General features: G+C 34.6%; 2 protein-coding genes across 2 annotated transcripts; one reads left to right on the top strand and one right to left on the bottom strand.

Moving 5' to 3' along the window:
- Window positions 1–3429: 3429 nt before the first annotated feature.
- Window positions 3430–15113, bottom strand: LOC125809122 (uncharacterized). Its single transcript, XM_049488761.1, is given in 12 exon segments — window positions 3430–3864; window positions 4127–4187; window positions 4307–4422; window positions 9772–9918; window positions 10018–11136; window positions 11182–12401; window positions 12486–13852; window positions 13940–13961; window positions 13964–14006; window positions 14061–14376; window positions 14793–14978; window positions 15094–15113. Coding segments are annotated over 12 exon segments (5052 nt in total).
- Window positions 15114–17404: 2291 nt separating this feature from the next.
- On the top strand, window positions 17405–20957 carry LOC125809121 (uncharacterized). The gene is made up of 2 exons (XM_049488760.1): window positions 17405–17430; window positions 20252–20957. The coding sequence occupies exons 1-2, from the start codon at window positions 17405–17407 to the stop codon at window positions 20955–20957; spliced, it is 732 nt and encodes a 243-aa protein (XP_049344717.1).
- The last annotated feature ends 5292 nt before the right edge of the window (window positions 20958–26249 follow it).

Raw genomic sequence — 26249 nt, 5'->3', positions numbered from 1 at the left:
TAAATCCACTACAACCGAAGAACAAATCAAGATTACCTAACCCAGAAATTCAAGTTATAAAAAGGTTAATTGCACAGAACAAAAACTAACGCCATATTTATTTATTATGCAGCACCAACGGAGATATTATATAGGAGATAAAACCTCCAATCCAAGTTATTAAGATAGGATTAACCACAAGATTATAATTATACCTAATGATATCGAACAAACAGGAAGAAATACAAACAAATAATAGAGATAACCAAGTTTTTATGCCAATAAAGAAATAATTGGTATAATCAACTATTATACAAGAATTAACAAACAATTATTTAAATGGCAATACTATATGGAGCTACTACTCTAGAGATCAGTTAATGATATATTCAAATTCAAGAGAACTAAGAAGAGCAAATATGGATGAAGTCCAGCGATGGATCCTATCATTATTAAAGCCAGACGAACGACCTACAACAAGAGCTTTAAAACATGATTTATTTCAAAAATTAACCAGATATTGTAAATTAATTGGGCACAAATATTCTGACCATATATGTTCAAAATGTAACGGAGAAGATAATATAATTCCAGATATTCAACTGGAATGATACAACGAAGAAGAAGACAAAGAGATAAAACTAAGAAAATGACATTCAACAGATAAAGCCAAGAAATAAAGAAAAGAAGATAGATACAAGATAGATGGCCGACAAGATAAAGCAAATAGTATAAAGATGTAAATTATTTGCTTAAAAGTCATAAAGTGTACAGTATAAAGTAAATAGTAGATGCATAGTCATAAAGTAAATAGTAGAGACGCATTATTAGAGCTTCTAGAATAGTAAACTTGCATTGTCTATATATTCATTCATTTGTAAACATTGTAAGGCAGGCAAAGCCTAATATAAACTAAATAAGCTTTCATAAAAACACTCTCAAATACTTAAGATATTAATACTTAACAGATAATGGAACAACTTTCAGATATCATGGATAAGCAAGAGGCAAAGGTATATTGTTCAATAAATATGCAGAACTAATTTCATATATCCTAAATATCATATATATGATTGAATAAGTTTATGTTAGTTATTATGTATTAGAATTATTTGAATCATGATTTCTAGTTTATTAGCACACTGGAAACAAAGAGAAAACTTCTATATTATGCCATCCTAATGTTGAAACCGGTAAGGTGAGGAAAGCCGTGATAGGGGTAAACAAAGTTGAGGCGCTGATAAGAAGGAAGTATCTGCGATGCTAGTAGTGACAGGAAAACATGGTAAATAGATAATCTAGTTTCATAATGATCTAATTTGATCTTAATCAGTTGTGAATATGATAGGAAGGAATAATTGAAAACAACAAACTTGCATAACAAAGAACATGAATACATATATACATGATGAAATGATAAAAAGCTATAAAACTTTAATATTATATATACTTAAAGGTATAAAAATAATTGAATTAAGAAGAATCATATGGGAGAAAATATTTAATGACGATGAATCAGAAGACATATTAAACCAACAATGGTATGAAATAGACCTACATGAACTATATTTAGACCACTAAAGAATATAGTTATATGAATTAGATATAGAAGATTCATATTAAAAAATGAACTATGAATATTTATAATATTGGACAGAAGCTATAAAAGATATAAAACTGATAGAACAATTAATGGAGAATAATTTATATATGTACCTAAGAACCCAAGGTATGTTATATCTAGAATACATCATAAATAATATTAAAGAAATATCAAGATTAAAACACTTAGCAAAAGAATATTACAACAAAATCTTTAGCCAAATATAATATATTATAAGTATAAAAAACAAATGAATTCCGCACCCTCCAAAAATGGTACATTTCACACAATACTCATTTTCTTTTCAAAACACAAGTTTTCATGAACATGCATTATCTAAAGAAGTTCATGGCAACATGTAAAGCACATCACAACAATATTAGCTAGGCACACCATCTCCCCCTTAGGAGTGAGTCTACACCATCACTTCCAACCATCATTAATCACATAGTCATAGGAAGAATTACATATTCTCATTAAAAGCAAGCTCAACACAATCAACATGGAGTCCAAGTGCCATTTCAACACAACACAACAAAGCATGTTCATCACATCATCTCATGAAGTCAAATATGCCATCACCACACTAGAATGCACAACAACATGAGGAACATGTAAATCATGAAAGGTCCATTTTATACAAAGTAAGAATCTTTCAAAAACATGCAACACATAAGGAGATCATGGAAATTTCTAAAACACTCATGACCCCTAGACATAGAACAAGGCCCCCCCAAAAAAAGAAACTCTTGGTCTCAAGCTAGAATAGGAACAGAAGAAAAGATGAGGGTATTTGGACTTTCAATCAATGTTGCTATTCAAGCACATGATCTCCCCCTTGGGAGTAAGCCCTTTTTTGCAAAGAACCTCAAACACTACTCCATTCAACAAACTCGAGGCATTGTCAAGACTCATTATAACCTTACCAGGCTCTAAAACCAATAGAGGTCTTATAATCATGCATCCAAACGCTACCAAGGTTTACAAAAGTAACTCTATGGAACAAGGAAATTATAGGACACACATAACATTCAAGACTCCAAAATCAAGAAATGAGTCAAGGAAAACTTATCATCTAAGGCTAGAGGAGAAATAGAAGGGGACATAAGGATATTGGGACACCTCATTCGCCCTTGGCATCCCAATTAAGTACCATCAACTAACACCCTTACAAAAAATACTACTCCTCAACATTTTCATGAAAACACTTTCTCACTCTTCCATTTCTTGGATTGCCCGTCCAAGATCCCATTTGGTATTTCTAAATTAGAGAGGTTCTCAGCTAAGCACTCTTGCTCACAAGAAACGTTACCAACACCACTCAAAGTCTCATATGAGCCTACCAAAACCGGGACTAAACTTTCTCAACTCACTACACCTCTTAAGGTGATATTATCAAGCAAGTCTAATTCATGAACATCAAGGACACTCAATGACCTTACCATCTAAGAACATTATCCCTCACTTGGGGTAAGCCTATACAAACTCTTTACAATATTTCTTAAATTCTAAGGTCAGACCAAGTCATAACTAAACCTTCACACTCATCACACAATATGATTCTAAACCTTGGAGGATTACACTTCTATTCTCTTTTAAATTAGTTTACTCACCCAACTCCTCTAGGCATCACTTAGATACCACTAATCATCCACATCCAACACATCATAAAACTCATTATGGCTAAGTTGGGTTATACGAACAACCACATATGGCCCTAATTTAACCAATGAATACTAAGGACTACTCAAAAGTTCATCATATCCAATTTATCAAGTCACAAAGACAAGTATTACCGAAATGGAAAGAATGAAACACATACCGGGAGTAACATTAGGAGGATACCCTTATTCACCTCTAGCTTGAAGAGCATCGATCCTAATCTTCTTCATCTCTCTTCCCCTAGCCGTAAGAACCGAGCAATTTCTTAGTAGGTGGTCACTCCCACCACAACCATAACAACCCTTTATGCCGGCTAGACACTTACCATAATGTTTCTTTCCACATGTTTTGCAAGTAGGCTTAAGTAACACCGCTTCACTATTTCTTCCTCTTTTAGGCTTTGGGTTAGACACCTCCTTTTGGTTAAACTTAGGGGGGATATTGGAAGAGCTTTCACCATAAGGCCCTTCTTTGGAGGAGTCATCATCTTCAAGCCTATACCTCTTTATTCCTCTAGACCTCTCTTCAAGTTTTTCTTTTTCAAATCGTTGAGCACGAATCACAAGACAATCCATATCCATATCATTCTCAAGCAAAACCATACTGCATCCCCTTTTTATCTAGTCAGATAAACCCAAAACAAATTTACTCATCTTCAGCTTAGGGTTGGCTATTATGGATGGAGCATATCTTGACAAACCTAGTGAACACCGAGCATGCTCCTCAACACTCAACCTACCTTGATGAAGGTTATCAAATTCAAGTATCTTAGCCTCTTTCACCTCTAAAGGGAAAAACCTATCAATGAACCCATTCTGAAATCTTGCCCATTCCATGGGGACCGCTTCTACCGGTCTAGCTCCTTTTCATTGACTAAATAACATTAGGGCCACATCTTTCAATTGGTGGGCGGCCAATTCCGCCTTCTCTACCGGTGTTACTCCTACAAAGTTCAACACCCTAGATTTTTCCTCTATAAAATCTAGAGGATCTTCCTCCATCTTTGACCTATAGAAATCTGAAATCTATATCCCGACTTGAGTCAACCAATGAAAACCATACCTAATACTCTCATTTGACCTTAAGTCAATAGGGACTCGAGGATTTTGAGGAGAATCTCCTTGATCATCATAGTCTTCCTCAAACCCACCGGTGCAAGCTCCTTGAGTAGTCATATCCTATAGATCACCAGATCAGGATTAAAAGAAAGACCTATAAGGTTAAACTCTATAGCACAACTCAAAGAATGAATAAGTGCAGTTTTCCTAACATCCGATAGCCTCCTATTCATAAATATGGCACGCTTCACATTTATGAACAAGACTCTACTAGATGTGGTTTGAGACATCCTAAGAACCATCCCAAAAAATACCCTTATGCTCTAATACCACGTTTGTCACGACCCGAGAGCACACCCTAGTCGTAACATGGCGTACTCGACCCTGAAAGGTCTTATACAAGCCTCATAGCATCATTCATCGCATAGATGATAAAAATAGTGCGGAATTAAAAACTTTTCTTTACAATCAAAGTCTCTTATAAAAAAAGAAAGAGAATCTGTGACACTATGTCTCAAATCATCTATTAAACTTGGAATAAAACTCTTTAATAAACTTAGGGACACGGCCCTTACAAAAGTCTAAAACATAAAAGATAGACAATAAAGGACATAAGGTTGAGCCCCTCGAATACAATGAGGACTCACCAATATTTTTCTTCTTGATCTCCTATGAACCTATTCACGAGAATTGAATCCAATATTCCAAAGCCTACACTTGGTGAAAATGTAGAAAGAAGAGGTTAGCACAAAAACGTACTAAGTATGGAAGCCATGCATAAAACAATTAAAACATGCATGAAGGGACATTTCACTTGAAATCATGATTTATGCCATTATTTGAACTTCATCTTTGAAATAGTTGGAGAATACAACCAATAAGGCAACTCACATACATTTCATTATAATATGAGAGATATCCTTATAATAACAAGCATAGTCCTCCAACATCAATATAATACAAATACCAATCTCCACAATACATAGCCTCCAATCACAAGACAATAGAAAGACAAATTCCAAGATCATCTCATCATGAAGTAATCATCACATAAGCAACCTCTAAGAAACACTTGTGCAATGTATGGTGACTAACATGCATTTTACAATGTACAACACAAGCCAAGATCACATTTATACTCATTTCATATTAAAACCATTACCTTGGTAACCCCTAAGGAACACTTCTGCAATGTGTGGTTAGCATACCATAATACCAACCCTACTAAGTACCCCCCTTGAAGCTACCTTAGTCATGTACTTCATTTTTAGACCTCATTATAATAAATAGTCACAATTAAGGAAATAGTCATGTAAAGTACATGAATTATGAGGAAAGTTATTCATAACAACTATCCATTCACTATAATGCATGCATTCAAATCTCATGGAAATGTAAAGGAACCATCCCATGACATCCTACAAAGTCTACTTGTTCAATATGGGAGTGAAGTCCCATACCCCCAGTCCTACTAAGCAAACTCACCAAGAAGTCATAGCATAATTCACATCTCATTCATTATCTTCATTATATAGGGAAAATTAGCCATGACCGACATAGACCATCTGAGCTACATGGAATCCAGTGTCGTGTAACCCCACACCGAGAAAGGTGTCCTACTTGCCTAAGGTAGGACAAAAATGTTTATCTATAAGGTGGATCCACTAGCTAAGGTCCTATGTTGGCACATAGTTTTAGGATAGGGAGATTGCTTCTAGAAACCCGCACTATTGCATTGGCGGAGGGGCATCCATATCATGAGTTCCCTAGTGGATGACCCTCCCTATTGCATTGGCGGAAGGGCCTTTATCTCATTGTCCATATCCATTCGGTGCTAAGAAATATTTCCCAATTATACGTCATTAGTCTTGAATTTTATTTACATGTGTGAATGAGTGCTCTACCCTTCGTTCAATACAATTCATTAAATAGCTCATTGATTAATTTAAAGGTGAAAATGTACTTTCAACTTTAAAATCATAATTAGTATTTGAGAATGACTTCCACACCAAGATCATGTGTTCTCATGAGAATGGACTTTCAATCAACACCATAGGATCAACATGGTTTATTTATATTTCATGCATAATAATGAGTAAAGGTTCATAGGAGAACTATACTTTCAATTAACACCATTTGATTACATCGTAATCATTTTTATGCATGATGTGTATGTGTGTGTAATTGTCCTTGCAACAACCCAACAACAACATTATCATCATCCTAGAAAATTCATATAATATAAAGTGTAACGGTAAGGGAATAACATCCTTTCAACAATACCAACTTTACACATTAGTCATAGGAGATTTACTTTCTAAATGAATCAATAGTTTCTACACATCTCACATTCATATGCACAAACCCGAGCAATATGCCTTTAAAGGGCTTTGGAACAACTCATCCTAACATATAGCAATAGCACAATAGATAAGGGAATACCATGAGACAACAACTCATCAGTACATTACTCACATCATGATTGGCACATTATACTTCAAGTATTCATTAACATGCACATAATGTCATGATCAAGTCAATTCATGTTTAGAAGAATTATCCTAAACCAATTCAAGTCTAGGTGATCTAATCAAAGGCATTACATGAAGAGGTTCATCACTCTTGGAGGATCACCTTTAAACCCTCAATTTGTCTCTTTCATGATACAACCCTACACTATATCAATTCACCTTAGAAATCTTAGGTTAATCAAGTATACATGTAGAATCATACTTAGTCATACCTAGGGTCTGTAGGGAAGAGGAACATTATCTCAACACCACAACACACATGACAAGTAAGCACCTCCACTTTTCAAGTGAATCAATAATTCATAACTAGAATACCTATCACATAGAATTTCTTCATTTATGGCTCTCAAGGTTATCATCAAGATTCGACTGAAACGACCCCAAAAATGCCCGAAAATGTGCTTCGGAAACACCTATAATTGTAATTTCCATATATCTCAAAATTCGTGCATGATTTCGGAAATTCGACTTCATATTCTTATTCAGGGGGTCAAATTGAGTGGGAAATGGGTCTAACCCGAATTTTAGAGCAACCGTATCAAAATTCGAAAATCGCAAAAAATGCGATTTTCAGGGTCAACTTTAAGGGAATATCTCTTAGCACACAAGGAACTGGAAGGGACGCTACCTATTAAATTAAAGCCCTTCGAGTTAGCTTTCCAATGCAATTGGTTTCACCTCATTCCAAGTTAGGATGAAGGAGTTATGATCATTTTCGTAAAACCTGTCGGAGCAGAATTTCAATTTCCAGTAGCTAAAGTTACTGTAGCGGCTGGACGTTTTTCTTTTATAAAAAAGAGGATTGTCCCATACTTAGCTATATTTCTTTCTAGTTTCAAAACACTCTCTAAACCCTCTCCAAAATTCCACCAAGATCTTCAACCAAATTCAAACATCTCAAGTTTTAATTCCGGATTCAAGACTCAATCTCAAGCATCAATTCTCCATTCCAATCCTCATCAAGGATTCTCCAAAGTTGAGGTATGTGGGTTGATTGTGGAAACCTTCCTTTCCACAAGTCCAACCATTTATCCTCTATTTTTACTTCAAGTTTATGGATCCTTATGATCATTTATGAACTCTTGAATTATGGAATTACTACTACACATCCTATTATGGTCTATTTTTGCATATTATCATGAAATGAAATTATTATGTGATGTTTATGGTTTTCATGCTTCCATGATCAAATTATGAAGGTTGATATATATACATGTATGTTGTTGGTGGGCTGATTTATATGAATGTTGGAATTGGTTGGACTTAGTACTCTTGAAAGACATGATTTTATCTACATGAACAATAGCCCACCATGTGTTTGATAAAATGTCATTTATAGAATTCTTAGGAAATGGAAGGTCCAATGTACATCCTATGAGTCGGATGATTATATAATTATTGAAATGATGATGAAAGGGATACATGTATATGATTTTCTCTATAAAAGTGTTGTGAGTCGACCAAGCCTAGTACGGGGGGTAGTAGGCCCGTATAACCGTATCAAGGGGTTGGTACCTTGGTTGCCTAGTACGGGGGGTAGTAGGCCCGTATAACCATATCGAGGGGTTTGTACCTTGGTCCCTAGCTCGGGGGGTGGTAGGCCCGGGTAACCACATTGAGGGGTTTGTACCTCTTTCGCCTCTCCAAGGGGGTGGTAGGCCTTGGAAATACTATATTGATGGTCACTCACCACACATGTACTACGTCCCACTAAATATGATTCTTATGTAAGCGTCATTATATATATCATTTCTTTAATATGCTATCTATCGGGTATGATTATGCATTTTTCCTATGATGTCCATCTATTGTAGCATTGCATTGCATCCCATATACTTAGTACATTCAAACGTACTAACGCATACTCTATGCCTACATGATGTCACCATGTAGGGACCGGAGCACCGCTTGACCATCCTCCTCCGCGTGGCTAATACGATTTCCTATCAAGGTTATTGGTGAGTCCTCCATTCCGGGGACGTTGCTCATGATCTTTTGCTATGTATAAGACTTTTTCTTTTTAGTTATGTTTTGACTATGAGGGTGAGCCCGGTAGTTTGTCTTGGCCCCCGCTAAGTACTCATGTTTAGAGGTGGTGTTGGACAAGTTGTGTATTATGCTTGAGTTTGACTCATCTATGATATTTATGTATCATTTCTTCTTTTTTTCTCTTGCTCCCTTAGTCCCGATTTCCCCCTTGATTATGCTTATCGCTTATGGTCATTTTAATTGCTTCCGCGACCAAGGATGTGTAATGATATGCTATGAGGCTTGTTTGGGGTTCCTTCGGGTTCCCCATTCGCCGGTCACGTCTAGACCCTAGGCTTGGATCGTGACAGTGCTCTTTCAAAGCACTTACCTCATTATCATGACCATTTTGATAATTTGCTCCTCTCCTTCCTCAAGGAGTTTTACGTTTGGAATTGATTGGTCTATCACGCTTGTAACATCCGACAATTTGAAGTGGCTTTGAAGGAGCTTGAAACTTGGAAGAATAGTCATTTTTGGAAAAAAAAAAATGAGTTTTTGGCCAAATTCAACAAACCTTCTATAATAGCCAGCTAATCCCAAGAAACTCCTAATTTCAGTTGGAGATGTGGGTCTAGGCCAATTCTGCACTGCCTCAATTTTCCGAGTATCAACTTTAATTCCATCACCGACTACTCAAATTTGGCCAAAAACTCATTTATTTATTTTTCCAAAAATGACTATTCTTCCAAGTTTCAAGCTCCTTCAAAGCCACTTCAAATTATCGGATGTTACAATATCTCCCCCTTGGGAACATTCGTCCTCGAATGAGGTTACTCTTATAAGGCTAAGGGTGTAACATCAACTCAACACCCAACAAACAACCATGCAAACGCAACAACAGTAACGACATGCTCATTATAATTTAAAGAGCACTAAGAAGGAAATTAATACCTTGATCTGCGGATTCAAAGAGATATGGATATCTCTTCTTCATGTCTTCTTCGGCTTCCCAAGTAGCTTCCTCAACAAATTGGTTCCTCCAAAGGACCTTGACTGAGGCTACATCCTTTGTTCTCAACCTACGAACTTGACGATCCAAGATTTGAACAGGAACCTCCTCATAAGATAAGTTATCATTGATCTTTATTCTTTCAGTCGGTAGGATCAGTGAAGGATCGCCTATGCACTTCTTCAACATGGAGATGTGAAATACCGGATGAACCGCTGCTAGTTCCTGTGATAACTCCAACTCATAAGCAACATTGTCAATCCTCTTGGCTATGCGGTAAGGTCCAATATACCGGGGACTGAGTTTCCCCTTCTTACCGAACCTCATAACGCCTCTCATGGATGAAACCTTCAAATATACCCAATCGTCTACTTCAAACTCTAATGCCCTTCTCCTAACATCAGTGTAGGATTTCTGACGACTCTGTGCTGTTTTCAACCTCTCTTGAATCACTTTCACCTTCTCCATAGCTTGGTGAACTAAATCTGGTCCTACCAACTGTGCTTCACCAACTTCAAACCATCCAATAGGAGATCTACATCTTCTCCCATAAAGAGCTTCATATGGAGCCATCTGGATGCTAGAGTGATAACTGTTGTTGTAGGCAAACTCAATGAGAGGTAGGTGATCATCCCAACTCCCTTTGAAATCGATTACACAAGCCCTCAACATATCCTCTAAGGTCTGAATAGTGCGCTCTGCTTGCCCATCCGTCTGAGGGTGAAAGGCAGTACTTAAGTTCACCTTTGAACCTAAGCCCTTCTGAAAAGATTTCCAGAACTGTGCAGTAAACTGTGCACCTCTATCTGAAATAATGGAGATTGGGACTCCATGAAGTCTCACTATCTCTTGAGCATACAACTTGGCATAATCTTCTGCTGTATTGGTAGTCTTTACCGGTAGAAAATGAGCTGACTTTGTCATTCGGTCGACAATTACCCAAATAGAATCATGTTGTCTACGAGATCTTGGCAACCCTGTGATGAAATCCATATTGATCATCTTCCACTTCCACTCTGGAAGTTCTATCCTCTGAGCCAAACCACCGGGCCTTTAGTGTTCAACTTTCACTTGTTGGCAATTTGGACACTTAGCAACAAACTCAGCAATGCCCTTCTTCATGCCACTCCACCAATAAACTTCTCGAAAATCGCGATACATCTTGGTGGAACCTGGATGAACGGAATATCTGGAGCTATGAGCTTCCTCCATAATCTTCTCTTTGAGTCCATCTACCATAGGTACACACAATCTACCTTGATATCTCAATGCACCATCTCCCCCTTGTTCAAAAGCTAATACTCTTTGCTTTTGAACATTTGCCTTCAACTCAAGCAAAATGGGATCTTGATCTTGCTTCTCTTTCACTTCTGACATTAATGATGACTCGGCCCTGCTCGTCACCGCTATTCCTCCTTCTGCGGAATCTGTAAACCTGACTCCCAGGCATGCCAGTCTGTGCACATCTTTTGTTAACTCCCTCCTTCCTTCTTCAATATGGGCGGTGCTACCCATAGACAACCTGCTCAAAGAATCAGCAACAACATTAGCCTTACCTGGGTGGTAAAGAATACTCAGGTCATAATCCTTGAGTAACTCTAACCACCTCCTCTGTCTGAGATTAAGCTCTCTCTGAGTAAGCACATATTGAAGGCTCTTGTGATCAGTGAATATGTCGACATGCACACCATACAAGTAATGACGCCATATCTTTAAAGCAAATACTACAGCAGCTAGCTCTAAGTCATGGGTTGGGTAGTTTCTCTCATGAACCTTCAACTGTCTGGAGGCATAAGCTATAACTTTGCCATTCTGCATTAAGACACAACCCAAACCAACTCTAGATGCATCACAATACACCACAAAACCTTGAGTACCTTCTGGTAGCGTCAAAACTGGAGCAGTAATCAATCTCTTTTTCAATTCCTGAAAGCTTTTCTCACAAGCTTCAGACCATTGAAATTTCACTGCCTTCTGAGTCAACTTCGTCAAAGGAGATGCAATAGTCGAGAACCCTTCAACAAACCTTCTATAATAGCCAGCTAATCCCAAGAAACTCCTAATTTCAGTTGGAGATGTGGGTCTAGGCCAATTCTGCACTGCCTCAATTTTCCGAGTATCAACTTTAATTCCATCACCGGACACAATGTGGCCTAGGAACGCCACAGATTTAAGCCAAAACTCACACTTAGAGAACTTGGCATACAACTTCTTATCTTTCAAAGTCTGAAGGACTGTTCTGAGATGACTAGCATGATCTTCTTCATTCCTTGAATAAACTAGTATATCATCAATAAAGACAATAACAAACATATCTAAATAAGGTTTGAAGACTCTATTCATCAAATCCATGAAAGCTGCCGGCGCATTGGTCAAACCAAAGGACATGATCAAAAACTCATAATGACCATACCTGGTTCTAAAAGTTGTCTTTGGGATATCACATTCCCTTACCCTTAACTGATGATAGCCTGATCGGAGGTCAATCTTTGAAAAACAAGTGGCACCCTGAAGTTGATCAAAAAGATCATCAATCCTCGGAAGAGGGTACTTGTTTTTGATGGTAACCTTATTCAACTGACGATAGTCTATACACATTCTAAGGGAACCATCTTTCTTTCTCACAAACAAAACCGGAGCACCCCAAGGTGAGACACTCGGTCGAATGAAACCCTTTTCTAGGAGATCTTTCAACTGCTCTTTCAACTCTTTCAACTCTGCTGGTGCCATTCTATATGGCGGAATAGAGATAGGACGAGTATCTGGAATGAGATCTATGCCGAAATCTATTTCTCTCTCAGGAGGAATTCCAGGTAGATCATCAGGAAACACTTCTGGAAACTCTCTTACAATAGGAACTGACTGGAAATGAGGTATCTCAACACTAGAGTCATGAACTCGGACCAAGTGATAGATACAACCCTTCGAAACTAACTTTCTTGCCTTAAGGTACGAAATAAAACGACCCTTAGGCACTGCTGAACTGCTACTCCACTCTATGACTGGCTCATTCGAAAACTAAAACTTGACTACTCGAGTTCTACAATCTATCGATGCATAACAAGCATGAAGCCAATCCATACCTAGAATGACATCAAAATCTACCATGTCTAACTCAAACAAATCAACCATGGTACTCTTGTGATTGATAGAAACAGGGCAATCACGATAAACTCTTTCTGCTAGAATAGACTCCCCAACAGGTGTAGAAACACAAAAGGGTTCACAAAGTCTTTCAGGAAGAACCTCAAACTGATTCGCAACATAAGGAGTTACAAACGATAAACTTGCTCCTGGGTCTAGCAAAGCATATACATTAAAAGCAAAGACTTTGATCATACCAGTGAAAACATTCGGGGAATTCTCTTGCTCATGGCGACTGGTGATCGCATAAAGACGGTTTGCTCCTCCACCGGTACTAGAAGTAGCTCCTCTAGATGCCATCCTGTCTGGGGGAGCAGCTGGAGAAGATTGGGCCCTGCTGCCCAAATTTTCATTACTTTGCTTATTCTTAGGGCACTCCTTCATGAAGTGACCCTCTTGCCCACACCTAAAGCAACCTGTCTGGCCTTGACGACACTTCCCTGGATGAACTCTACCACACTTAGCATATGCAGGAAACGAACTACCTCCGCGTGCCACACTACCTGAAGACTGTGCTGGTGTAACCTTGAAGTCCTTCGAATTCTGGCCATTATGTTCCCCTCTGTATCTGGGTGCTGGTGCCCTAGCAGATGATGTAGCAGGTCCCTTCTGCCTCTGCTGAAAGGAGGAACGGTTTGAATTACCTCTCTGCTGCCCGGACTCGTTCCCGATCTTAGCTCTCTTATTTCTGAACTCTTCTCTGTCCCTCAGCTTCTCTTCCTCAACCTGCTGGACATAAACCATCAACCTTGATATGTTCATGTCCCCGATAAGCATTGCCGCCCTACCTTCCTTGCTCGACAACCGAGACAGCCCAGCAACAAATAAGCTCATTCTATTCCTCATGTCCGCAACCATCTCCGGAGCATAGCGGGATAGTTGGGTGAACTTCAGACTGTACTCATGAACACTCAAGGACTCCTGCTTAAGTGTGAGGAACTCACGTACCTTAGCCTCTTTCAATTCTCGAGGAAAGAAATGCCCCAAGAAAGCTTCTTCAAACAGGCCCAACTCGCAGGTGGTGCATTCTCAATTCTGCCCCCTTTCCACTGGTCAAACCAAGTTCTAGCTACATCCTTCAATTGATACGCAGCTAGTTCAACCCGCTCAGTATCTGACACATGCATCACATCAAAAATCTTCTTTGACTCTTCAATGAAGTTTTCTGGATCCTCAGTAGTGCTCGAACCCGTGAAACTCGGAGGATTCATCCCCAAGAACTCACGAATCCTTGAAGTGTTAGCTCCTTCATGTCGAGCTCCTCTTTGCTGACCAATCTGATTAGTTACAGCTTGACTCAGAATTCTAATTGCCTCTCTGAACTCGGCATTAGTAACTTCCCCTTGATCTTGCACTCCAGGTGCATCAGGTAACTCTTGCTCATCAACATAGCGTCTAGGAAGACGCCCTCTGCCAACTCTTCGTGGAGGCATAACTATCTGAAACCAGTTGAGTATGAAAAAAGTGAGAAATCTTCCTAAATGTTGCAGCCTCCCAATTAAAGATGTGGCGCGCTTCACACCGATAACTAGGACTCTACAGACACGGCTTCATAGACTCCCTAGGACTCTTGAAAACCTGGCTCTGATACCAAGTTTGTCACGCCCCGAGCCTACACCCTGGGCGGGACCGGCACCTGGAGACCATTTCTGGCCCCAAGCGAACCCTTGGCCTGGCTATCTTAACTCAGCGGAAACCTCAACAGAATAACTCTATGAAATGCAATATTACAGAACAACTTAACTTATAAAAATATGGCCATAAGGCAACCCAAATCTCAAAATAGGATATTTACATAAATACATAGATACGAGACTCAAAACTAGCTGACTGACTGTCTGTCTATGAAGCCTCTAAAATACTGAGATGGATGTTGGGACAGACCCCGCAACATCCTAATAAGACAAAAACTAAGAACACAAAATAATTGAGTCCTCCGGAATGCAAGGAGGCTCACCACTGACTCTGGAGTGCTCAGCTGGATCAGCGACAAGCAGGCTGTTGATCCGGGGTACCTGAATCTGCATCATCAAACGATGCAGGCCAACTGGCATCAGTACATGCAATGTACGAGTATGCAAGCGGGAAAGCCAAAACACAACTTAAGCTTGAAAGGAAATACAAGAGAACACTTACCTCGGCTCTGTACGACTCATGACTAACTGAACTCAATATATATAGCAATAAGACGCATGCAATATATATAACTTGTAAAACAGTATAAACAACTTAGCTTGTTAATGATAAAACAATAACAACTCAACTATACTTATATAAAAGTAAAATAACTTATGTGGAGGTTCTTTAACCGACAACCACCACTATGAACCCTAGTGATGATACAACGCTTTACCTCGCGTTGCCAAGGACCATCCTATACCTTGCCGTGATATAGGAAGCTAACTTTACTTAGTGGATCCACTAGCTTAACTTTCGTGATCATCTAAAAAGTATGATCCGAGAGATCCCATGTTGGCGCATGGTTCTTATGGAGAGTTGAGTAAATCAGAACTCGTGTCCCCAATTCGGTGCTCAATACTACTCCCAAAATACTTTGGCCCATAGATGTCTTTAAACACATTTTTTCTTTAGTTGAGATAATTACTCAAAACTTTAGCCCAAAGGCCCTTTTGGAGAAAGAAAACATGATTCCCCTCTTACTCAAATGTAATAGTATTTATAACCTCCTTTGGGAATACTTAGTTCCCTAATAGCTTTTAAAAAGAGAACTTAACTTTAAACTCATGACTTAGCTTGAAACTGAGACCCTTGCTCGACTTGAAACTTGAGACTCTTACTTGACTTGAAACTATCTTTCCTTGAATCGGAATTATGAATTCAAGGTGTTCGATCACAAGTTATGGAGGGATTCTTGAACGCTTAGACGCACTTTGGAGTGTCGAAAACAACTATAAAACATAGGTGTATTACTTTGGAACATGCATGAGAAAGTGAGAAAAGAAGTGGGGAAACTTGGCTGAGACTTCAGATTTCTGGTGACACAGATAGGACTTACGGACGCCATCGACGGACCGTAGATGGACTTACGGTCCGTACTGCAGGTCCGTAGATCGCGTCAGAGATTTTCCCCAGAATTCATTTAAGAAAAAAAAATGACTAAGTGTTGACCTACGGTCCTGACTTACGGTCCGTAGGTCAGGTTACGGACCGTAGGTCGTGCCCGTAGATCGGTGCCCCAAAACCCAACTTCTGTCTCGATCGACGGTTGACCAGTACGGACCGTCAATCGATCTACGGTCCGTAGGTCAGGCCCGTAGGTGGGGATCGATAGCCCAGAAATTTCTGCGAATTGATGGTGATTCAACTTTAAAAGGGTCATAACTCTTAGAATCATAATTTCCTCAACATACAATAGGTTTCAACTTAACTACACAACGCCAATCATGTCTCACAACGAACAATAACTTCAACAACACTACCAACAACATCAACAACAATTAACAACTTCAACACTTCAACAACAAATCCCCATCTTTTCTCAAATCATAGAATAAACTTGGTGTGTGTGAGAGAAAGGATCAACCCACACGAAAACTCACATACCTTGATAGGGATCACCCCCGACGAAAATCCACAATGATCTTGTTGATCTCCTCTTTCTTCTCTTCTTCTTCTTTTTCTCCTTCTTCTCTTCTTCAATCTCAAGGACCCTAACTCTTTCTCTTTCAAAATGGGACAAAAATGATCCAAAGATCATCCTAATACAACAATATGAGCTCAAATAAATGATTTGTGAAAGGACCAAAATGCCCTTAAATTCCGGACGGATTTCCCTTCCAACTGCCCAACTTCTACAAGGCATAACTCGCTCATACGATCTCGGAATCGAGTAAACTCAGTGGCGTTGGAAAGATCGTTCCAAGGGCTTCGCAACCATAACTGGAACTACTCCTAAATCATCCTGATCTAGGAGTTACGACTACTCAAAGTTGGCCAAAAACTCATTTTTTTTTTCCAAAAATGACTATTCTTCCAAGTTTCAAGCTCCTTCAAAGCCACTTCAAATTGTCGGATGTTACAAGCGTGATAGACCAATCAATTCCAAACGTAAAACTCCTTGAGGAAGGAGAGGAGCAAATTATCAAAATGGTCATGATAATGAGGTAAGTGCTTTGAAAGAGCACTATGACATAACACTTCATAAAACTTTGGCAAAGGTTCAGGTACCTGAAAATGATGAAAAATGAAGAGATCTCAATAAGTTATGTCATATTGGAATCGATATCAAAATAAGTGTTGACGGTATCTTTGATATGAAGTAGCACTCAAAGCTATAAATGGTTACGAGGATCTTAAATTCGAAGTTGTCATATAGTGTGGACAGATAAATGATTGACACTATTCAAGTATATTTTATTTCACTTAGAAAAGTGATGTTTTTGATCTTATAGTTCATGGATCAAAATATAATGTCAGTGTGGTACAAATGAATCATTGTGCGAAAGTAAAACCGTAAGATATAAAAAACGGTTTGTGCCTCGGGTCATAAAGGGTTTTCACAAAAATCCTGACATTATTAAATGGAGATATATTCTTTAGTGGTGGATGCAATGAGACTTGTTTCAGTCTGGCAATAGATGAAATACTTGAATATGCATAATGAATGATTATTATGTCTAACTAGACGATGAAGGTTTTATGAAAATCCTATAAGGATTTAAAAGGTCTTAAAGCAATTCCATTGATTACCCAATGGTTTTGAGACTGCTTAGCACATAGAAAAAATCTTTTTGATCTAATGAAAATGATTTAAAATGTCATGTTTTAGTGCAATTGGTGCACTTACAAACTGCTGGTTATGCAAATGCTAGAAGAATATTGATATACATAACAAAAGTTATGTGAAAGGATTGTCATATTATCATTCAAGTTATCCTTTTATTTATTATAGGTATTCTTGCTTTTCCTTTGGTATATTTACAATCTATTATATGTTCTTTTTGACTTACTACATAGTATTTCTCTTTTTGTCTTTTAAATATATTTCTTATTAATGGTATCTTAAATATTTTTTCTACACTGAGATCTAATTCTTTTCCTTTTATTTGTTCAAATATATTAGTATCAAATATTACCTTCTGTTCCGTAGATTCTTCATTTGTATATTCTTCTTTATTTATCATTTGTACGTCTTTTTCAGTCATTATTTTCTTCTATTTCATTTTCAGATATTCCGTTTTCAAGTGATTCAAATTCATATATACTATCATCACTATCTGGTTCATAATCTATATAATCTATTTGTGTATATGTTTCATCATTAATTATTATTTCAGATATTTGTTTTTTCTTTGGATTTTTGGGTAATTTACAATCTTTAGCAAAGTGTCCTAGTTTTCCACAATTATAACATGTACATTTTGTTATTTTTTTCTTTGGTCTAAAAGGTCTTTTTGCTTTAGTATTTTTTATATAATATCTTCTTCTTGGTCTTTTATATCTATATTGGGATTTATATTTTTTATATTTCCCTGGTTTTCTATATTTCTTTTTATAATATTTGTCATTGCATCCGAACTGAGATGCAATCTTATCTTTACAACATGCTAGGTTTTTAATTATTGTTTTTTCCATTTTTATGTCTTCTCTATATTTTTCACATATTGCTGAATACCATTTTTGTAGATATCTGATTCTTGCTCCAAGTGTATCTTGTAATCCTGCTTCGTTCCAATCTTTTATTATTTTAGAACTAAATGGTTCTGGTAATTTTGTAAAATATAATTTTCTTATTTCTTTTGATTCTTCTGCATTATATGTTCCTTTATAATAATATTCTCTAAATACACATGTATATTCGTCTATGTAGCACATGTTACATATAGCTAATTTTAGCATTAAATTCCTATGTAACTGTTTTTTCTTTATTTTGTTCTTCTACTTCTGTAGTTGTACTACTGAATTCATTTCTTATTGCCATTTCATATTTATTTAATATGTCGATTGGTGTGGTTGCACTTTCTCCGTCTATTTTTTTTATTATTTCTTAATGTTTTTATGCTTTCTTCTGCTAAATTTTGTAACCATAATTTTACCGTTCCTAAAAGTGTTCTTTCTATATATCCTGGTACTTCTGACATTCCAATTTTATTATCTATTAGTTTTTTTGCTATATATCCTACCCATAATTGTATTGTTTTATTTATATCTGTTACACAATCTAGATCTAAAAATCCGTTATTGCGGGATGTTGTTGATGGTGTCCATTTTTTGTTTAGTCTTTTATTCCATAAACTATCATATCTGTCAGAATCTTCATAACTAATTGTATAATAATTAGGTCTTAGTGTTTTTGGATTTTTTACTTCTGGTGTACTCGTACTTGCTTCATTTTTAACTTCTTCCGTATTTATTTCTATCTTATTGTTAATTGTTTCGGTTTCTTCTATTTTTTCTATTATTTCCGTATATGTTTCACTTATATCTGAGCCTTGTTCTGAGCAGTTTTCATCTATATCTACATTATCAATTCCTATAATTGGGTTTTCTTTAGTTAGTTGTTCCTTAAATTTTTCTATCTCTATTTTTAAGTTCGTTTCTATTTCTTTTTCTTTTTGTTTAGCCGCATATAATTCTTTAAGCATAGTTAATTCTTTTTCTAAGGCAATTATTTTATCATTGTTTACTTCTTCAATCTGTTGTATTTCTAATTTTGCTTGTTGTTTTATTGTGTCTATTTCTTTTTTCCTATCTATTTCTTCATTTTCTCTAGTTATTCATACCATTGCAGTTGGACTATCTTCTAATCTTACCGTTTCTTTTTCTATCATTAGATATAAATTTTCACCTATTTTTTTATACCTTCTTCCTAAATTTGAAAATATTATTTTTATTTTTAATCCTTCTAGATTTTTGTAGGTTTTTTCTTCTATAGCAAATTCTTCCTTATTCATTTTAAATTATGTTTTAATTTATACTCTATTTTTTGTATATCTAATTGTAATTTAAATATTACTTTTCTTTGTGCTAGCAAAGATTTTTGACACACTCCTGCATATATATTGTATTGTAATCTTTCTTGCTTATGTTTTAACTCTTGTCGTTTTGTTATTACTGTTCTTATTAATTCGTATCTATGATTTTCTTTATTATCCATTTCTATATTCCTTTTTTATCACTTAGCTCTGATACCAACTTGGGGGGGGGGGGGGGGGTCCCGATTCATAAATATATTATGAATTAATTTTGTCATAATACATCTTTTCTAAAGGTATTAATCTTATAATTTCTTTTATGTTTTCTAATATATACTCTATGTATTGTATGTCGTGAGTTTGTTGAAATGCTTCTATGTTACCCAAGCTTTGCAGGGATATAATAAACTAATCGCTTTACCTAAGACAAATGCAAACCTAATAGCAACTTGCTATAACTATGGATTATTGAACACAGTATATACCCAAACTGGAGATGAAATAGCTACGATACCAGAGTTACATAAAATATTCATGAACTATAAGAGAATAACTAAAGGAACTTTGTTCTATATAAAGTTTTATTCAGCACCAGCAGAAATACTTTACGACGAAATAAAACCGATTATCCAAGTTATAAAAATTGGACTAACTAGAGAAATGATTATACCGGAAAAAATAGAGGAGCAAGAGGAGATACAAAAAGTAGAGATACCATCATTCTATGCAGGAAAAAGAATTATTGGAATAGCTACTATACTGAATGAGCTAACATCTAATTATTTGAACAACAATTCAATATGGAGTTATTATTCACGGGAACAAACAATGATATATTCGAATTGTCGAGAATTTAGAGCATCAGATATGGAAGAACTCAGGCAATGGGCACTAAGTCTACTAAAACCTGAGCAGCAACCTACAACAAGAGCTATAAGGAAGGATTTTATCTCTTCAGAAATAATGACCAGATACTGCAAAACTATTGGCCATAAATATCCAGATCATCAATGTTCCAAATGTCAAGGCGAAGATAATGTGATCCCAGACGTGCAGCTAGAGTAAAAACAAGAAAGTGACAAAACCGACAAGAAAAAAAAAGAAAAAGCTATAAGTGGAGCTACTTTGCTAAGTGGAGCTACTTTATGAAAAGAAAAGATAGTAGTAACGTGTTAAGTTAGAAATATTATGTACAAAATGTAAAGTAAAGTTGTTTGTCATTTTGTTGACTTTGTAAAGTAGTGTAGATATAAAGAAGCACTAACGTGTTAGTCTAAGTAGGACTATGTACAAAAGTAGGAATAGTAAAGTAACTATAGTTAGGTGTAAAGTAATCATAGTAGGAATAAAGTAACCATAGTAAGGTTACTTATATGTGTATAAATAGGTAGCCATTATGGCATATAGAGGCAAGACTTTCTACACGGAAAGCACAGCCCTTTTGTAATCAAATATTCTCTCAAATAAAAATCTAAGTTTCAAGTTAAACTATGGATCAAAATAGTGAAGATACTACACAGGTATATACATTTATGATTATGCATAACTAAATTTATTAATTCCTGAATATCATAGTAATGATAGAATAGATTTATATTAGTTATTATATACTAGAATTATTTTTAGATGTTTTCTAGTTTGTTAACATGAGGAAAGAAAGGAAGACTTCCAGACTATGCCATCCTAAAGTTGAAACCATAGGCATGAGAAGTCGTAAGGGGAGTAAACATAGTTGAGGCGCTGTTAGGAAGAAAATACTTTCGAAAGTACGATGTTAACAGTGACAGGAAAACATGTTGAAAATAATCTAGTTTATAGTAATCTAATATGAATAATATTCGTCAAGACTATGGTATAAGGGAATTATGTTTTGAAATTATTATGTCTAATTTGCATGACGAAATGATATTAGCATATAAAACATTGATCCTGTATATACTCAAAAATATAAAAGTTATTGATCTAAGAAAGATAATATGGAATAAAATATTTGAAGAAAAAGAAGAAGAATTAATGAACCAGGAATGGTATGAATTCGAATTAGATAGAGTAGAAATGAAAATGTTAAAATTTAACTTAAGTGATTTAGAAATCCAATATACTGATTAATGATAAATCAAGAATACTTAGAATATTGGCAACAAACTATAATAGATATTACTTATTAAGTAATTTAATTAAAGAAAACATAGAAGCATTTCAACAAACTCACGACATACAATACATAGAGTATATATTAGAAAACATAAAAGAAATTATAAGATTAATACCTTTAGAAAAGATGTATTATGACAAAATTAATTCATAATATATTTATGAATCGGGACCCCCCCCCCCCCCCAAGTTGGTATCAGAGCTAAGTGATAAAAAAGGAATATAAAAATGGATAATAAAGAAAATCATAGATACGAATTAATAAGAACAGTAATAACAAAACGACAAGAGTTAAAACATAAGCAAGAAAGATTACAATACAATATATATGCAGGAGTATGTCAAAAATCTTTGCTAGCACAAAGAAAAGTAATATTTAAATTACAATTAGATATACAAAAAATAGAGTATAAATTAAAACATAATTTAAAATGAATAAGGAAGAATTTGCTATAGAAGAAAAAACCTACAAAAATCTAGAAGGATTAAAAATAAAAATAATATTTTCAAATTTAGGAAGAAGGTATAAAAAAATAGGTGAAAATTTATATCTAATGATAGAAAAAGAAACGGTAAGATTAGAAGATAGTCTAACTGCAATGGTACGAATAACTAGAGAAAATGAAGAAATAGATAGGAAAAAAGAAATAGACACAATAAAACAACAAGCAAAATTAGAAATACAACAGATTGAAGAAGTAAACAATGATAAAATAATTGCCTTAGAAAAAGAATTAACTATGCTTAAAGAATTATATGCGGCTAAACAAAAAGAAAAAGAAATAGAAACGAACTTAAAAATAGAGATAGAAAAATTTAAGGAACAACTAACTAAAGAAAACCCAATTATAGGAATTGATAATGTAGATATAGATGAAAACTGCTCAGAACAAGGCTCAGATATAAGTGAAACATATACGGAAATAATAGAAAAAATAGAAGAAACCGAAACAATTAACAATAAGATAGAAATAAATACGGAAGAAGTTAAAAATGAAGCAAGTACGAGTACACCAGAAGTAAAAAATCCAAAAACACTAAGACCTAATTATTATACAATTAGTTATGAAGATTCTGACAGATATGATAGTTTATGGAATAAGAGACTAAACAAAAAATGGACACCATCAACAACATCCCGCAATAACGGATTTTTAGATCTAGATTGTGTAACAGATATAAATAAAACAATACAATTATGGGTAGGATATATAGCAAAACAACTAATAGATAATAAAATTGGAATGTCAGAAGTACCAGGATATATAGAAAGAACACTTTTAGGAACGGTAAAATTATGGTTACAAAATTTAGCAGAAGAAAGCATAAAAACATTAAGAAATAATAAAAAATAGACGGAGAAAGTGCAACCACACCAATCGACATATTAAATAAATATGAAATGGCAATAAGAAATGAATTCAGTAGTACAACTACAGAAGTAGAAGAACAAAATAAAGAAAAACAGTTACATAGGAATTTAATGCTAAAATTAGCTATATGTAACATGTGCTACATAGACGAATATACATGTGTATTTAGAGAATATTATTATAAAGGAACATATAATGCAGAAGAATCAAAAGAAATAAGAAAATTATATTTTACAAAATTACCAGAACCATTTAGTTCTAAAATAATAAAAGATTGGAACGAAGCAGGATTACAAGATACACTTGGAGCAAGAATCAGATATCTACAAAAATGGTATTCAGCAATATGTGAAAAATATAGAGAAGACATAAAAATGGAAAAAAACAATAATTAAAAACCTAGCATGTTGTAAAGATAAGATTGCATCTCAGTTCGGATGCAATGACAATTATTATAAAAAGAAATATAGAAAACCAGGGAAATATAAAAAATATAAATCCCAATATAGATATAAAAGACCAAGAAGAAGATATTATATAAAAAATACTAAAGCAAAAAGACCTTTTAGACCAAAGAAAAAAATAACAGAATGTACATGTTATAATTGTGGAAAACTAGGACACTTTGCTAAAGATTGTAAATTACCCAAAAATCCAAAGAAAAAACAAATATCTGAAATAATAATTAATGATGAAACATATACACAAATAGATTATATAGATTATGAACCAGATAGTGATGATAGTATATATGAATTTGAATCACTTGAAAACGAAATATCTGAAAATGAAATAGAAGAAAATAATGACTGAAAAAGACGTACAAATGATAAATAAAGAAGAATATACAAATGAAGAATCTACGGAACAGAAGGTAATATTAGATACTAATATATTTGAACAAATAAAAGGAAAAGAATTAGATCTCAGTGTAGAAAAAATATTTAAGATACCATTAATAAGAAATATATTTAAAAGACAAAAAGAGGAATACTATGTAGTAAGTCAAAAAGAACATATAATAGATTGTAAATATACCAAAGGAAAAGCAAGAATACCTATAATAAATAAAAGGATAATAAATAAAGAAATACAAGAAATTAAAGCTAAAGAACCAATAAAATACGTACACTTAGGTGGAACAGAAATATTAATAAAAGCTTGTTTTAGAGAAGGAATAGATACACCAATAGAAATATATTTGGCGGATGACAGAATAGTAGAACCAATAGAAAGAAGTATAATAAGTGCGGTAAAAGGAAATTTAATCTACCAAAAATTTAAATTTATAATAAGTGCTAATTATTCAGTAGCAATAAATGATAGAAATATAGATAAATCATTAGTATTATATTGGAAAATGTCAGGAATAGAGTTAGCCCCAGGAAGTAAGATATTTACAGCCCGCTGTAAAAATCTATATGTATTAACAACAAAACATAAGAAAACAGCAAAAAATAAGATAAATAAAATAAAAATAGAGAATCCTTTTGAACAAATTGTAACAGTGATAGATAATAATGATTATAGTTACAAAGAAATAGACATAGAAGAGGATCTAGAAATAGTGAGTGATAGGATAAGTACATCAAAAAGAATAAAAAACATAGATAAAAATATTGATACGTCCCAACCCTTAAGAAAATCAGTAGAATATCAAAGAATAAAAGAAATTGAACCATATCACTACTATATAACTGGAATAATAGAACAAAGAAAACATATCATTATAATAAATACTGGACAAGAAGAAAATTATATACCAAGAGAATTAGTATCGGAAGAAGAGATAACCTCTAAAGAACAAGTATGCCCAGAATTACCAAAAGAATTGTTACATATAGAGGAAACAACTCAAAAGGAAATAATCATAGGAGGTATAATAATATTAATAGACTTTAAAATATACCAAGAAGATAATATAATATTAGGAATAAAATGGTTAGAAGAAATGAAACCATATAATTTAGAAAATACCCAATTAACAATAACTTATAAAAATAAAAAGATCATAGTAAAAAGAGCATTATGAAAATTTATATACTTGCAAAAATAATAGTAGAAAATTACTACAACAGATATTATACTCCAATGATAGATACAGGAGCAGAAGCAAACATGTGTAAACATAACTGTCTACCAGATGAAAAATGGGAAAAACTAAAAACACCTATAGTCGTCACAGGATTTAATAATGAAGGAAGTATGATAACATATAAAGCAAAAAATATAAAGTTACAAATATGGGATAAAATATTAACTATAGAAGATATATATAGTTATGAATTTATAAATAAAGATATGCTTTTAGGAATGCCATTTCTAGAAAAACTATATCCCCATGTAATAACAAAAACACATTGGTGGTTTACCACACCATGTAAGCAAAAGATAGGAGCAAAAAGAGTAAGTAATAAAAATAGAAAACCTACACCATGGATTAAAGGAAGTGAAAAAATCACTCAAAAACTAGAAAATGTTAAAGAAAATACTCACAATATAGAATTAATAATATTTTCAATAGACAAATTAAAATTAATTCAAGAAAAATTAGATATGTTATATAGTGAAGATCCCTTAAAAGGATGGGAAAACCATAAAACAAAAGTAAAAATTGAACTAATTGATGAAAATAGCATAATAACCCAAAAACCATTGAAATATAATTTTGAAGATTTAAAAGAATTTAAAATGCATATAAAAGAATTATTAGATAACAAATATATTCAAGAAAGTAATAGCAAACATACAAGTCCAGCATTCATAGTAAATAAACACAGCGAACAAAAAAGAGGTAAAAGTCGTATGGTTATTGACTATAGAAATTTAA

Source organism: Solanum verrucosum, unplaced genomic scaffold (assembly GCF_900185275.1).
Source record: "Solanum verrucosum unplaced genomic scaffold, falcon-dt-bn FXZP01000248.1, whole genome shotgun sequence".
In the NCBI taxonomy this organism is placed as follows: domain Eukaryota; kingdom Viridiplantae; phylum Streptophyta; class Magnoliopsida; order Solanales; family Solanaceae; genus Solanum; species Solanum verrucosum.
This window is presented reverse-complemented; position numbering and strand designations above follow the sequence as displayed.

Coding starts and splice junctions, on each gene's coding strand:
- LOC125809121 (XM_049488760.1), top strand. CDS start 17,405: ATGAATCATTGTGCGAAAGTAAAACC. Junction 17,431..20,251: donor CATTGTGCGAAAGTAAAACC/GTAAGATATAAA, acceptor GTATGTCGTGAG/TTTGTTGAAATGCTTCTATG.